This window comes from Lactuca saligna, chromosome 8, assembly GCF_052625555.1.
Source record: "Lactuca saligna cultivar CGN05327 chromosome 8, ASM5262555v1, whole genome shotgun sequence".
Classification (NCBI taxonomy): domain Eukaryota; kingdom Viridiplantae; phylum Streptophyta; class Magnoliopsida; order Asterales; family Asteraceae; genus Lactuca; species Lactuca saligna.
Window position 1 is genome coordinate 237345436 of NC_136424.1, and position 16503 is coordinate 237361938.

General features: G+C 31.3%; 4 protein-coding genes across 5 annotated transcripts; 1 reads left to right on the forward strand and 3 right to left on the reverse strand.

Annotated features, from left to right (window-relative positions):
* Positions 1-857: 857 nt before the first annotated feature.
* On the forward strand, positions 858-6683 carry LOC145013014 (NADH-ubiquinone oxidoreductase). Of its 2 annotated transcripts, none has more exons than XM_078971817.1 (3): positions 858-882; positions 6076-6371; positions 6454-6683. In XM_078971817.1, exon 2 carries the CDS (start codon positions 6078-6080, stop codon positions 6366-6368), a length of 291 nt encoding a protein of 96 aa, XP_078827943.1. In that variant the 5' UTR covers positions 858-882; positions 6076-6077; the 3' UTR covers positions 6369-6371; positions 6454-6683. The 2 variants fall into 2 exon arrangements, with proteins under 2 accessions (XP_078827943.1, XP_078827944.1); XM_078971818.1 differs by lacking the exon at positions 858-882 and adding an exon at positions 5349-5505.
* A 266-nt stretch (positions 6684-6949) lies between these two features.
* LOC145010546 (uncharacterized) lies at positions 6950-7255 on the reverse strand. The gene has a single exon (XM_078969071.1). It carries the CDS (start codon positions 7253-7255, stop codon positions 6950-6952), a length of 306 nt encoding a protein of 101 aa, XP_078825197.1.
* Positions 7256-7416: 161 nt separating this feature from the next.
* Positions 7417-8301, reverse strand: LOC145010547 (uncharacterized). The gene is made up of 4 exons (XM_078969072.1): positions 8158-8301; positions 8025-8052; positions 7670-7910; positions 7417-7516 (listed from the first exon to the last, which is right to left on the reverse strand). Exons 1-4 carry the CDS (start codon positions 8299-8301, stop codon positions 7417-7419), a joined length of 513 nt encoding a protein of 170 aa, XP_078825198.1.
* Positions 8302-11098: 2797 nt separating this feature from the next.
* LOC145008807 (uncharacterized) lies at positions 11099-14201 on the reverse strand. Its single transcript, XM_078967416.1, has 3 exons — positions 14064-14201; positions 13731-13937; positions 11099-13473 (listed from the first exon to the last, which is right to left on the reverse strand). Exons 1-3 carry the CDS (start codon positions 14076-14078, stop codon positions 11311-11313), a joined length of 2385 nt encoding a protein of 794 aa, XP_078823542.1. The 5' UTR covers positions 14079-14201; the 3' UTR covers positions 11099-11310.
* Positions 14202-16503: the final 2302 nt, after the last annotated feature.

The following is a 16503-nucleotide window of genomic DNA, read 5'->3' on the forward strand; positions in this document are numbered from 1 at the left end:
AAGCCTACTGATATTGTAATTTGAACATATACTTTAAAAACTGTTCATTAATGTAATTTTCAGTTAATGGAAAATCTTAGGACTATACATAATGGGAGATCTTAGTAAAATTGTCTTTTCTCATGTATTTAACTAGAATAAACATATGAGGTTAAGTCTAGAGACCAAAACTATTATCAAACAGTGCAATAGAGATTTCTATGATCAAATCACAATAGTATGAAAAAAATTAATGCGTTGGACAACCCACTAAGACCAAAAAGTATGTTTTAATCAAATGGCTATTTTACTCAACCACACAAAATTAATAGATTTTATTAAACATCTCACTATAATGATTAATCTATTTGTGATTTTTTTAATGAAAAGTGTTAAACTTTAGGATTAAACCTTATTTCTACACACACGATTTTATTATTTAGGGAGAATTTCGTATATACATTTGTTAAATTTTAAGATATCGTATTTGCCAAGATATCGTATTTGCCCAGTATTAACTTTAAATATCAAAAATTCATTTCTTAATCTTTTAAAATATCAGATTTGTCAAAATCTATTTTTTAAACATTTTAATCAATATTTTATATTTTATAATCATATTAATTAATTTATCAAAAAAAATTAATCGACTAAATTACCCTTTAATATTAGAGCTATAAATTGGATCAACCAATTTACCCCTCATTCCTTCATCCTTCCTATTCCTCCCTTACTTTTCAACCATAACAAATAACCAATTATTGTCAATGAAAGGAAGAGTTGTGTTACAAATAGACGCACCACGAAGTGCACCCACCCCCTACAGGTGTCAAACGCCTCCATTCTCCTATTCTTTTCCTCACTCAAAACCCCTACACCAACTACATCGTCTCCCTCATGAAGGTATGTTTGAATTTTGTGCCTATGTATGTTTAAATTTAGTAAATTATTAGTGTGTGGGTTCTATATTTGTTCATTGAACATGGGTGCTCCTCTATTTAAATGAAAAATTGAAGTTCATGATAACTTGGGGTATTTTAAAAACTTTCTTCGCTAAAAGGGGATTGGGGGATTGGGGTGATTGTAGATGTAATATGTTTATCAATTGTGTTTGTGACTACATAAAGGTTCCAAATTAGAGTGATTGTATCTGTAAACTATTTTATAATTTATTGTGGGTTTTAGTTCATTTTTGAATCTTTTGGGTTTTGAATTGGAATTCTGCAACACATGGTTCCAATTGGAAATGGGTTAGGAATATAAGCAATAATGGAAGCAGCAAGGCAGAGTGCATTGTTCCCGGACAGATTATGCCCATTAAACTTCTTGGATTAAAGGTTCGCTCTTTTATAACTCCATTCATCCAAAAGTAAAGTCCAGATTAACTTGTGATGTTTTTTTTGTTAGTTGCTTCTCAGCAAAAATTGAAGTGATCCATACATCTAACAACGAATTGGATATTACACTAACTAATAAAAACTTAAATTTACTTGACGATGTAGTCGATTGTAACACATATGACGAGAAGAAAAAAAAAAGACGCGATTCTTGTGTTGATTGACAAGTAGAATTCGTAGGGTATCATGTTAAGTTGCACGGAAACGAATACGATAACGGAAAACAAATACAGAACGAAAATGGAAAACAGAAAAACTCAAAAATTCAAGATAGAGATATGACAATATATTAAAGAAACTAGTTATCAGACCCATGTATTACATGTATTAATTTAAAAAAAAAGTTAAATATAAATATAGAAAATATTTTGGAACTTTGAATTTATAATAAAATAAGAAAAATAATGGATTATTATAATGGAAATGTTTTAAGAATTTTGAAATTAAAAGGTAAGTTGATTAATGAAATTGATATATATATATATATATATATATATATATATATATATATATATATATATATATATATATATATATATAGATATATTGCAATTATTATATTAAAATATTATGTGAAATTTAATAAAATAGAAAAACTTATAAAATGACATGTGAAAAAAAATTAATTCAATATAACCACAAAATGATATTTGGCAAATTGAATGAGAGTGTGACAAGTGACAGAAAAACATTTATTTATTAGAATAGATTATTGCAATTATTACATTAAAATATTATGTGAAATTTAATAAAACAGAAAAACTTATAAAGTGACATGTGGAAAAAAAATTTAAATAACCATAAAATGACATTTGGTAAATTGAATTAGAGTGTGACAAATAGTAAAAAAAAATTATTTATTACAGTAGATTTCAAAATAGATATATATTGATGTAAAGTGTAAACTCTAAAAATACTAAATCTTTTAAAGGTGTAGGTGTGTACCGAAGATTCTCGTGGGTTAAATGTCATAATAATCTTTCTTTCAAAGGAAGAGTTCCTTATACACATTCACATATCACTCTAAGTTGTTCAAAAATTAGACCACCAATTGTTAACCCAATTAACTAAATGCAGGTTTTGCATAAAAAATAAAGAATGAAACAAGAAGCGTAACTTAATTTGATATTTTAATCAACTATTAATTTGGTTATCAGATTATGATTCATCAATTTGAAAATGCATACCCAAACACTACTGTAATCGTTCAAAATTAAACCACAGTTTGTTACGCCATTGAAAAAAAAATACAGGTTTGCATATAAATATAAGAAAAGAATATCATAAATCAAGATTCCCTATAAGAAAAATTCAAGAAAAAAAAGAAAGGTATTTAAGCAAGCATCGCGATTACGATCGAAACAATAACACTCCATTTTAATTCTTTCTAGTAAAACAGCGAAGAAGATTTTATCAATAACTACAAATTTGTGTGAACTTTCCATTCGCCCAAAATAACTCTGCATCAACACTATAGATGGTTCAAGTCAAGAAACCGATTTTGAAACCACATACTACGATTAATCAAACCGTTAACAGAAAATCACATAAAAACCCATAAAAATCCAAGGTGTGGAGACCTAGATTATTTGCTTATCGACGATAATTGATCATAAATTTCTTGAAATAGAAGACGGGTGTAGCATATTATTTGCTAATATGATCGATGAATCCCTTAGAATCAGATAACTTCACCGAAAAACCTAAAATAAAGAAAAAAAAAATCATAAATGGTCCCTGTAGTTACCCAAAATCTGAAGTTTAGTCTCCGTAGTTTAAAAACCTCATAGATGGTCTTTGTATTTTCAAAACTTTTAATGTTTGGTCCTTTTTGCTAACCCCGTTAAGTTTGTCCGCTAACTGAAGGATATTTTCATCATTTCACCACCTCAGGGACCATTTATGATGTTTTCTCGTATTTTTTTAAAAAAGAAAAAATTAAACATAATTAAATATATAAAAGGTCTCTCTCTCTCTCTCTCTCTCTCTCTCTCTCTCTCTCTCTCTCTCTCTCTCTCTCTCTCTCTCTCTCTCGTCAGCAACCAACACATATATTGGTTTGTTCTTCAGTAATCAAGAACACACATATAAACATGCCACCACCACTACCAAGATAATCGATAAAGTAACCCTCAAGGATCAATCCTATGCCGTCTACAATGCATTAGAAGCCTTCCACCCACCCTTTCTCCTACATTGACAAACCCCCAAACCAATGAATTTAGAATCGTTTCTGGAACAATTTTTCTTTTTTGAACCTGAAATCATTTCTAGAACAATTTTTCTTTTTTGAATCTGAAATCATTTCTGGAAGAGAATTAAATACATCCCAACCCTTCTGTAAACAAACAAACCAGAAAAATAAAACCCAACACTATTCATCGTTTTGAACCCTTCTTTTCCCATTTTCTCCCTTAGTCTTGTTTTTGTTCTTATTTATACACCAAATACCCACCTGTATCAAACAATTCACACATCAAGAGGGGTTGTTTTAGGACAAGATCCAGAATAATCCCAGTTGCTTTCGTTTTTTGGAATGATTTGGAACCAAAAAACAAATGAAGCTCTAATAGATACCCAGATGTGGAGTGGTTTTCGCCCAATAGATACCCAAATATGGAATCGAATCAATCAAATCCTAAAGAGAAGAAGAAGAAAAGATTTAGGGGTTAGGAGAAAGAAGACACACATAGATGCAAACCTAAATGTGTTATTGCTGGTTGCACATACTAGAAAACTTGGTCCATGTGTGTCTGTAAAAAGGTTAACAAAACTGAATTCAGATGAGCTGATCTAAGAAGGAGAAATTAAAGGGTGTATACCTGATATGGATCAAGTTGGTGGGTGCAAGAACGACTTCTGCATTACCTAGATGAAAGGGTTGACGACTGCAAGTCGATTGAAGGGAAAGGGGTAGGAGACTCAGATTCGTCGAAAAAATCAACATCAATCTGGGTTTCTTTGAGATTGATTCATTGATGAGATAATAGGGGTAGTGGGTTGCTGAAGGGAATGATGTTTCATCGGAGGTGTGTTCACCGGCAGTGGGGTTTAATCCTCAGGAGGCTGAGTAAACGAGGGGGATGCCGACGATAGGTTAAAGCTTTTGACTATGAAATGTTCGGCGATTGTTGAGCATGGTAGGATTGGGTACGGTGGGGCGGTGAATTTGCCATGGTGGGTGCAGTCGGTGGTCCAGGAGGAGTGAACGGTGGAGGTGTTTGATTTGGATTTAATGATGAACAAGTATATTGAAGAGGAAATGATGAGGTTGTTGCAGGTATGTGTGTGTGTGTGTGTGAGAGAGAGAGAGAGAGAGATCCATTGGATATTAAATTTAATTATTTTTTTCTTTTAAAAAAAATAAAATAAAAGAAAACCTCATAAAAAGTCCCTGGATAGTTAAATGACAGAAATACCATTCATTTAACGGTAGAAAACTAACAAAATTAGCAAAAAGGACCAAACATCAAAAGTTTTGAAAACACTGAGACCATCTATGAGGTTTTTAAACCATGGGAACTAAACTTCAGATTTTGGGTAACTATAGGGACCATTTATGATGTTTTTTCTAAAATAAAATAGAAACGTTGCAGAAACTTCACCAAAACATTTCCATGGCTTTTCCGAAACGGAAACGTGACCCTAAGAGGAGTTTCCGTGCTTCCTAAGTACTATGTCGCAGGAATAAAATATACATATGATTTAGAAAGCAAGGTTATTATGATATATTTTGTTATTTTTTATTTTTTATTTTTAATGATTTATAACATAAAAAAGATATTAAATAATAAAAACTGTTTAAAAAATAGATTTAAAAAAATCCAATATTTTAAAACGTTAGACAACGAAAAATATGATATCAAGATTTTAAATAGGATAAATACGTTATTTAAAGGTTCACCGTTATTTAAATGGGCTGGATCCACATAAAATACTTGTTTCTATCTTAGCATTGAAGCTGAGTGCGTAAGCCTATTATTTCGAGGGTAACCAAACTCTGTCATGGCCCAAATTAAATTGAACTGTTTTTCAACGAAGTTTCGGCCAGACGTATTTTGACTTCATAGTTGCTCGCTTGCTGTGGTTGTTCCTCTTCATCTTCATCGTTTTTTTATTAGGCGAACAGGTAATTACATATTCCAAGTTTAGCTAATCGATCGATTTGAGTCTGTATTTTCTTTCGAATATCATCTGTTGGTCTTGATTTTGTATTAAGTGGTCAAATCAATTGTTTTTTCATATGTAAAACCTGCTCACCTGATCGATTCGTGAATATTGTTTCAAGAAATTTATGTTACCGATTCTTGTTTTGTTTATAGAGCTGTTGAGTTTGATTCGATTTTTTGAAATTTAGGCCGTTCTATGTCGAACTGATTGTGAAACCTAGGGTTTAGTGTTCGATTCAATACATGTTATTTTTTATTGTCAGAGTCTAGATCTAAAGAACTCATCCTCTGTTAATTATTGGATTTATCAACTGGACGCTTCATTTGCGTTTATTTGTCATTTCGCCTGTAATATCTCGATATTGCTGAAAAACATTGTGTTTCATTTCAGATTTAGTCTATATCTTTTCGGCTCACTTACTTTGAGTCATGATTAATTTGTTAGAAACTCTTATTTCATGTTAGTTTCTGAAGTTTTTGCTTTTGATTCAACCATTCTGATCCATAATCACACCGTTCATACTTCATAGAGATGTCTTTCATCATGGAGTTTGCTGAGAACTTAATCCTGAGAATGATGGAAGATCCAGTTGAAAGAGACCGAAAATTCAGAGAACATACATATCACATGAAGGAGCGTTGTGCAAAAACAAAGGAAATGTGGAGTTACCCAATTCGCCCTTATGGTTTCTGGACATTTGATCGCCACAATGCTCAAATCTTTTGGGATGCCCAAATTAGCCAAGTTGAAGGTCGTAGGGACCCTTATGATGATCTTCTCCAAGATCATCAAACTGAATCATCATCCTCTTCCTCCAAGTAAACTGTAAGTTTCTTTAAACTCTATAACTTATTTATTTTACTTTTGGCTATAAATTCTAAACAAAGCTTAATAATTTGTTGCCCAGGGTTTGAAATTCCAAAAAAAAAAAGCTGTTCAATCTCAGAAATTGCAGGCAGGTACTTTCTTGTGCTATTTTGAATGTTCACTTGAATATTTGTTATTAAAGATGTGTATCAAGACTATTTTGATAGCTGCTAAACTTGGTGGATGTAATGTTGTTGGTGTGTGTTAAATAAAAACTTTGTTTTCAGAAAAAAGGTAATCCATATTTGAAAAGCCATTATTCCTTTTGTATTATGTATTTTTTTTATTATAAGCAACATAGGTTTTCTTTTTTCATGGATGGTAGAAGATCAAAAATATCTGATATACGGCGGAACCAGAAATATTTGCAAGGGGTAGCACAAAATAAAATTCCCGATAAAAGATAATAAGATAACTATTTAAAAATTACAATTTTAATAGAAATAACAAACTACTGCAAAAGTCTTACATTTCAAAGTTGAACTCTTCGCTTACCCATTTTTTGAAAGCGCTCCATCACTTGTTCAATCTTAACATCACCTATAAACCAAATGAAAAGAACGATCTTTTCCGGTTTCCACCATCAAACAAGAAAGGTTCGCAATGCCTTTCAAATTAGCAAATCTCTCATCATCAATCAAAGAGTGATAATAGGTTTCAAGTTGACCATCAAGATACACCTTTTCGAAAGCAGTAAAATCCGTTGTGTACAATTCACTTAGCTTCACCAACTTTGATTTGTCAAACATAGAAAATGAATTACAAGGACTCAAAGTCGACATGTATTCTAGTAAATCGGTGCTCACTTCACTAAAACGGTTTCCAAACTTTTGAATTTGCATATCTAAAACTGTGTTGAAAATATTAACTTCAAAGTGATGTTTGATTAGTAATCTTGGTCCTACGGTTTCTTAGAGTAACATAACATTCGGACATTTCCACAATTTTAATTTTATGTTTCTGAAAAAAAGAAAATACCTTCTCTAATATTTAAGGAAATCCATTATTTCTTAAAGCTTTTAGCGTTTTCATTGTCACTTTCACCAAAGAAGCCGCTTCCAAAATATCTTGATCCTTTCTTTGAAGATGTCTTGACAAGGTATCTGTGAGATCAAAAATCTCCAACATCAAGCGTAAATAAAACACAAAATCAAGCGTCTTGAAATATGACAAAATACTGTACGCTTGATTTCGGTTATGTAAAACTAGATCTCTCCTCTTCAACATAATTAAGAACACTGACTACCTCCGGAAACAAATTCTTCAAACTTGTTATTGTTTTATAATGTGAACACCATCTTGTATCTCCAGTTTGAACAAGAGAAATATCTTGATTTAAATATCTTTCAGTGTCAATTTCACCATTACCAATTTCTTTTTGAACCCTTTCCTTGTAACTCTCCCGTATGATATCTTTTCTTTTACAAGAAACACATACCACATTAACCACCAAAGCTAATTGCTCAAAGAAATCTTCAGCACCATCATGGTTCTTTGCTACAACCACAACCACTAACTGAAGTTGGTGTGCAAAACAATGTACATAATATGCCGAAGGGTTATCTTTCAATATCAATGCTTTCAAACCGTTAAATGCACCCTACATATTACTTGCTCCATCATATCCTTGTCCTCTTACCTATTTCAAAAAAAAAAAAAAAAAAAAAAAAAATTATATATAATATAAATAAGAAATTAGATAGATAAAATTCAAATACTAAGAAAGGAATTCATGATTTCACACCTGTATACTCAAGTTATTGCTGGTAAATACCGAATCAATGACTTCTTTTAGAGTTAAAGAAGATGTATTCTTCACCTGCACAACTCCAACAAATCTTTCCTTCACAATTCCAAGGATATTAACATATCGCAAAACCATAGCCATTTCATTTTTTGATACATCACTACACTCATCTACTAATATAGCAAACACATACTTACCAATTTCTTCACAAATGGACTTTATTATCTCCTTTGAAAAGCATTGAAAATTTTCTTTTTGAATCTTCGGAGACGTTAATTTTTCATTTTTGGGAGCATTTTGTAAAGTAACGTTATAAATGCTTTCATTATGGTCCCGAAGGAATGATGATTGTTCAATGAAAAGACCCTTAGAAAGAGAGCCATCTGACTCATCATGACCGCGAAATGGTAACGTATTTTTCAACAAAAATCTACAAGTATCAATTGTTGTAGCACGTAATCGAATTTGATAGTTACTCGCTTCAACTTCGGTTTGCTTATGGAAAACTTCACTAATAGATTGGTTTTTCTTTACTAGATTTTCACACTTTTGTTTTGCTTTGTTGTGATGACTATCAACTTTACCCTCATGATCTTTCAATGATTTCTTTTTACTCCAAGTGTCAAAGCCTCCCGTCACAAATACACCTCTCCCCCCTTGTTGCCCCACAATGTCTCCAAACAAGTAACAACATAAACAATAAGCTCTGTTTTCGTTTGTGCTATACTCTAACCAATTAAATTCATCAAACCATTCCTTTACAAAACGTCTATTCTTATCACCAATTTTTATTGATGGAAAATCATGACCTTTTGGTTGAGAAGGTCATTTAATCCAATATATTCTCCTTATTTCATCCCTTTGATTTGGATGATAGGATGTAATTCATGGTCTATCCGCATGGTCCGAAGGAAGATTATTAATATCAAAACTGTGGTTGTGGTTGAGGTTGAGGTTGAGGTTGGGTCTTTTCCCTCCACCACTTTCATCACTATTACCAACATCCAATACCCTTTTAAAAAAAATTCAATCAAACCCTATAAACACAATTAAATATTTAAAATTCATAATTGAAAATATAAACCTAACACAAGTGAACAACTAATTGACTAATTAGGTTTTCAAATTGACAACTAAATTAAGCAAAATTATAAAAAATAAAAATAGAAAAATTAAATATTACTTGTTTCATGAGTCCTTGAATGCAAGTGTGACTGTGGAAGAAAAAAGCCAAATTGAAACTAAAAAGTTGTGGTCAAGCAAGGGCGTAGGAGATGATGAGAACTAAGAACAAATTTTTAAAGCCAAATTGAAACTAAAAAGTTGTGGTCAAGCAAGGGCGTAGGAGATGATGAGAACTAAGAACAAATTTTTTTTTTTCTTGATGTCGTAAGTTAAATTGTACATAAATAATTATATAAAACATTCACATTTAAATGGGTCATGTTTACCAATTAGTGGGCTATTGGACTTTGCTTTAAATGTAACGGGATGTAATTGCGTTGAAGTTGTATCTAAGACCATTACATTTATGTATATAACTTTTTTTTTTTTTTTTTTTTTTTTTTTAAAATTTAGGGATTAATTGAGAGGTAGCACGAACTATCCCTACCAACTAAGTAATTCCACCAATGCATATACTGTCGTATATACATATGAACAAGAGTATAATTAACATTGTAACTTAAATGCTTAAACCTTTTCATATACGTGCGTGCTTGTGTGCCTACGTACGTAGGCAAAAATTAGGATGCATATGCATATTAAGAGGCTGGACACACACATGCAAAAAAAAAACTCTTTTTTTTTTTTTTTTTTTTTTTTTTTTTTTTTTTTTTTTTTTTTTTCTTTTTCTTTCTTCTATTTTTTGGATTTTTTTATATTAAAAAAATCGAATATACCAAAATTCATAATTTTTTTTATATTTTTTCCATTGACATCTATATTGGTATGTAAAAAATATTTTTTTTTTCAAAAAAATGTCACTTTGTTATTTTGTTATTTTCGTGATATTTAGGTTTATTTTGTTAAAAATAACTAAATAAACCAAAGTTTTTAACCTTTTTTTGTCAATAAATAGACATCAACATCGTTATATTTTAGTTTTTATCTTGATTTGGTGTGATGCATTTTGTGAATCCGAACTATAAATAATTCAGTATTTATCCTTCATAATATAAATATGTTTTACTATTTCAATATTTTGATCATTGACAATTTAATTTAGTGAAATTTACATATGAATCGAAGTATGTTTTTCTTTTTTTATAATTTTATAGTATTTTAAAGTTTTAATTACTCAAAAATTAGTTTTGTCAAATTTACAAATGAATAATTTGAACTGTATATAACATGTAATTTTCAAAATTCACAATGTGAATGAATTTATCTTATTATTATTCAAATTGTGAATTTTAACAAAATATAATTCAATTTTCAGTATTAATAATGTAAATCTAAGCTAAAATTTTGTTTTTTCGTTTTTTTTTTCCTGCATCAATATAAATATCTATTAAAGAATATATTAAATAAAATGAAATCTACAGAAAAATCTCAATACTTTAAATTTTTTTTTAATAAAATCCTAAATTTTATTTTTTGAATAGAAAAGTCCCGATATTTTAACTTTTTGAATAGAAAAGCACAAAAAACCGGATAATTTATTCACTTTAGCTATTTTTTACCGGTTTAGCACATGATAGAACCAAATCATTAATTTTTCCAAAATAATGAGACTTTTCTATAGATTTCGTTAAAACTTATATATAATGTATAAATGTATTTTTACGTATTTATATCTATTTTTACGTACTTTTTTAATTTTGCAAAAAGATGCTATAATCAACAATTTGCAAAAAGATTATTTCTTGTAATATATCAACAGTTTTGTGTTCGATCTGTACTATCGAAATACTTCAATTTGAGAGTGAATCACGACTTTCAGAGAATCCAAGCAATCTATTCATCCCTATTTTTTTTTAACATTTCGATCATTTATTTATTTCAGTTTACTGTAGATTTTTAAACACATATCCACGTACATATAGTCACTTGCTCTCTAGCATCATTAAGTATATTTATCCACATACCATGATGTAATTTATAATTCCTCACAATATAATTATAAACCAAACAATCACTTTTTTGGGTTTATTTTTTCCCAAATATGGATCCTACCACATTTCCTAGAATTCCAATGCTGGATGTGGTTTTCTGTAGGGTTTTGTCCACAGATTCGGAACCTTTTTCAATGATTTTGTTTGTTGTATTTCCAACATCTTCTACAACCTGTCCTGCCGCTGATATAATAGCTCCTAATAAACCATGCTTCTTTTCCGACGAAGTTGAGTTTTCAGCCGCATCACTAGCCGTGTCTGTTTGTGTTGTAATAATAGATTGTGCTGCATTGCCAACAATTGGGATACTTCCGACAACCGACTTGGTTGTTTCTAGTGCTTGGCTAGCTGAATCAGAACCCATTTGGATGATTGATCCACCAGTTGCTTGAGCTTCCTTCACAACATTTTGAGTCAATGAGCTGATAGCACCGAATATACCATTCTCCTTGACAGAAGAAGTCGTGGTATCGATCAATTGATTTGCCATGTCTGTTTGTTTGGTGATGATGGATTGAGCTGCATCACCAATGATTGGGATACCACCAACAACATTTTTGGTTGTGTCTAAAGCTTGGCTGGCTGACTCGGTACCCTTTTGGATGATGGATGTACCTGTTGCTTGTGCCTCGTTTACAACACGTCCAGCTGCTGACGTGATAGCTCCAAATATACCATTCTGCTTGACCGAAGAAGTTGTACTATCAATCAATTGATTTGCCATGTCTGTTTGTTTAGTGATGATGGAGTCTGCTGCATCACCAATGATTGGGATACCGATGACAAAGTATTTGGTTGAGCCTAAAGCTTGGCCGGCTGAGTTGGTACCCTTTTGGATGATGGATTCAGTTGTTGATTGTGCCCCGCTTATAACATTTTTACCTGCTGATGTGATAGCTCCCAATATACCATTCTCCTTTACTGAAGAAGTTGTAGTATCAATCAATTGACTTGCCATGTCTGTTGGTGTGGTGATGATGGATTGTGCTGTATCACCAATTATTGGGATACTGCCGATAACAGATTTGGTTGTGTCTAAAGCTTGACTGGCTGAATCGGTACCCTTTTGGATGATGGATTCAGTTGTTGATTGTGCCTCGCTTATAACATTTTTGGCTGCTGAAGTGATAGCTCCAAATATACCATTCTCCTTGACGGAATCTGTTTGTGAGGTGATAATGGATTGTGCTGCCTCACCAATTATTGGGATACTGCCGATAGCAGATGTGGTTGTGTCTAAAGCTTGGCTGACTGACTCGGTGATGGATTCAGTTGTTGATTGTGCCCCGTTTATAACATTTTGGGTTACTGACGTGGTTACTGACGTGATAGTTCCAAATATACCATTCTCCTTGACCGAAGAAGTTGTGGCATCGATCAATTGACTTGCCATGTCTGTTTGTGACGTGATAATGGATTGTGCCGCATCACCAATGATTGGGATACCACCGACAGCAGATATGGTCGTGTCTAAAACTTGGCTGACTGATTCGGTACCCTTTTGGATGATGGATGCACTTGCATCTTGTGCCTCACTTACAACTTGTTCTACAGCTGACGTGATAGCTCCAAATATGCCATTCTCCTTGATTGAAGAAGTTGCGGTATTGATCAATTGACTTGCCATGTCTGTTTGTGTGGTGATGATGGATTGTGCTGTGTCACCAATGATTGGGATACCACCGACGACAGATATGGTTATGTATATAACTTGGTTGGCTGATTCGGTACCTTTTTGGATGATGGATGCACTTATTTCTTCAGTTTCCTTTACAACTTGGTTAACTGTTGAGGTTATGGTTCCAAATATACCATTTTCCTTGATGTAAGATGTTGTGGTCTCGATCCACTGAATAGCCATATCTATGCGTATAGTGATCATAGATTGTGCTGCCTCACCAATGATTGGGATACTTCCCACAACAATTTTGATTTTGTCTAGTGCTTCTTTAGCATAGTCAAGTCCATTCTCAAGGATGGATTCAGTTCTAGAAACCAAGTTTTGGAATACAGACTTCTGGGCGTCAATAAACTTTTGGAAGAGGGACTCTATCCTGCTTAACCCATCCTCAAGGATAGTTCTTACTTTGTGGACTAGTGGTCCAAAGAATTCCTCAATAAAAGATACTTTTTCTTTAATATATGAATTTAATCCGGCGATGAGGTTCTTGATAAAATCTGGAGCGTATTTGTCCAACTGTTAAATGAAATTGTTTTAAAATAGTCAGGACACATCATGAAGAAATGAAATGAAAAAAAATAAAAAAATTAAAGCTTAGTAATTAAGATTTCATGACTTATATGTTAAGTTATTACTTATGCATAACGTAACACATAAATTATTATCATATCTAGCTTCACAGATGAAATTATGTCGATCCGGTTAATTAACTTCATTAGCTAAAAAACACTGCATATAATCTATTAGTTGAAAAGCAGTATGTGTATATGTACCTTGTCATCAATAAAACTAAGCTTATAGTCACACAATATTATGAGCTTCTCGTTAATCAGTTGTAAGGAGGAGATGACTTTGCTTTCCACAGAAACAATCGCACTTTTGAGACAAAGGGAGTTATCTTTGAAAAAATCATATAGATTCGTCAAGAGTGCTAAAGCTTTCAGCTCAATCAACTGAACAAATCCTACGTATTTTAGTTCCTGCATCATGAAAACACAGAAGCCATATCCAGTAGACTAAACTTGTAAATTTCAAAGATAATCATAATCTTCGACAAAGAATTTAACAAAATGACATTAGACCAACAAGAAATGATAATTACTGACCTCGTATACAACCATAGCTCCCAGACGTTGTGAAACGAGCTCCAAACTATGAAAGCTCGTAGGTCACAAATATCACTGAAAAATATAAATGAAAGATGATCCGTTAATGCATATATATGATCATGGAGTTGCAATATTATATACCCTTACTCATTTGTCCTCTAGCATCATGGACCATATGATATTGAAGTTACAAATAACCTTTTTTTTTTTTTTTTTTTTTTTTTTTTTTTTTTTTGGTTTTTGAAATGATTATTGAAAGTTAAGATTGATAAAAAAAAATATAACTAAACATGTAGATTTTCCACTGCTCTGTTTTAGCAAATCTGATTGCTTTTTTGATTGCATGTTTATAGATGAAACTTATATATGATGATAATTTTTTGTAAAAATATCACAAATTCCGTCCTTACTATTTTTTTTTTTTGAAGAACATGGTCCTAATGGATTTCAAAACATGGTCATAAATGATCGTTTTTTCTAATACCGTTAGCTTCTGTCTATTAATCTAATAGTAATTTAGTATTGTGATGCATCAGAGACTCAGTTTCTTACCATGGATAAATCATAAGGATTGTTGATGTATTGTTGTTTTTATTTAATGTTTATAATTTTGTGACTTTTCCGTACCTTTTATTTTTTTTTAAAATGTCACTTTAACCCTTTAAACTTATAAAATCTTAATTTCACACCTCCATTTATAGAACGTTTGTGCTTATCCCCCGTAGTTTATATATATATATATATATATATATATATATATATATATATATATATATATATATTGATTTTTCTTAATAATTTTCGTTTGATAACAAAAAAAAATTCATTTTTTACGTGTTTATTTTAATATATGTTTCGGTATGAATTCAAGATGATCAACATTTTGACGTGAATTTATAACTTCCATTCCTTAATTTTATTTTTAAAAAAAAAACTTACTTGTTTTTTATGCACGTGTCCAATTAAAGTTTATCTACTTTTTAACCTAACTTTATTTATGTTTTCATGCTAAATTTTATGCATGTTTCATAATAAGAGATGAAAATTAACCGTGTTAACAAAAATGACATTTAAATATGTAAAAGGTTAGAAAAGATCCAAAGTGAAAATACCAAATTACCATCAAACTAAGAGATGAAAATTAACTTTGTTAAGAAAAGGGATCATTCTTGCAAGTTTTAAAAACATATGAACCATATTCATTAAAACAAATTAACAAAGACAATTTTTGAGGTTTAGGAAACCACATGGACAATTTATTTAATTTTGTCTTAAATATAAGTCATTTTACATACAATAATCAAACTTATAAAAGTAAAAGAACTTGATAACGTGGAACTCGCTGATATTAAGTTCAAACAGACCTTCTCCTACATGTCAAAGAGGCCTTACATGTGAAAATGTTGCTTAATGCTAAATTTTATAATTCTTGTCGTTGATAGTGTGTTTTTAAACTCGTTCAACTTCAGTTTTACATTTTATAAAATATCAATAACTTTTCCTAAAAATTTCGTTCTCTCTGTTTGCAGATTATATATTATTAAACTTTATTTGTCCCCGCGTAATAAAATTTTAGAAGCAGTTTATTTACGAATGAACTAACGTTTAGTTAACGCGTAAATGATACATCAAGTCGTACATGATAATAAACATCTTCTTTTTTACCATCCTATCTTATTACTTTAGTTATATTGTTACATAATAGCATACTAGTAGTTTATTACAAATAGTACATGAAGTAGTACATCGTAATAATTTTTTTTATACCGTTGAATAAGTTTATATATATATATATATATATATATATATATATATATATATATATATATATATATATATATATATATATATATATATATATATATATATTAGAGAGAGAGAGAGAGGAAAGATCATTTAAGAACTCATAGTTTCCCGAGAACCCGAAAAACAAAAGTGGATCGTTGGATCCAAAAAATGGATGGTTAAGATGCATTGTTTCATTTTTGTAAATAAGTGGAAAAATGAAGGGATGGGGGCATCGAAATTAAATGGAATCATGGGGATTTAGGGTTATAGAAATTGAATTATACACATACGTCTCCTGACGACCATTCCTAATCAGATCTCTCTCTCTCTCTCTCTCTCTCTCTCTCTCTCTCTCCGCCCCACCTCTACAACGTATCTCTTCCCCTCGTCTCCATCCTCCCTCAATCGGTCCACCTCTATGTCCATCGATAATCAACATTGGCTACCAATCAATAATCATTAATATCCATATCATCGACGAAGAATTTACGAACCTACAGATCGACATCGTTCGTGTTCATCTCCGCTTGCAATATTCGAAGCCCTAAATCGTCTGATTCATGATCATTGATTCATCGAGATCGATCATTAATGATCCATCAAGTGTTTGTAAGCATCAATTTGTCATCATTGATCATCTCTTAAGATC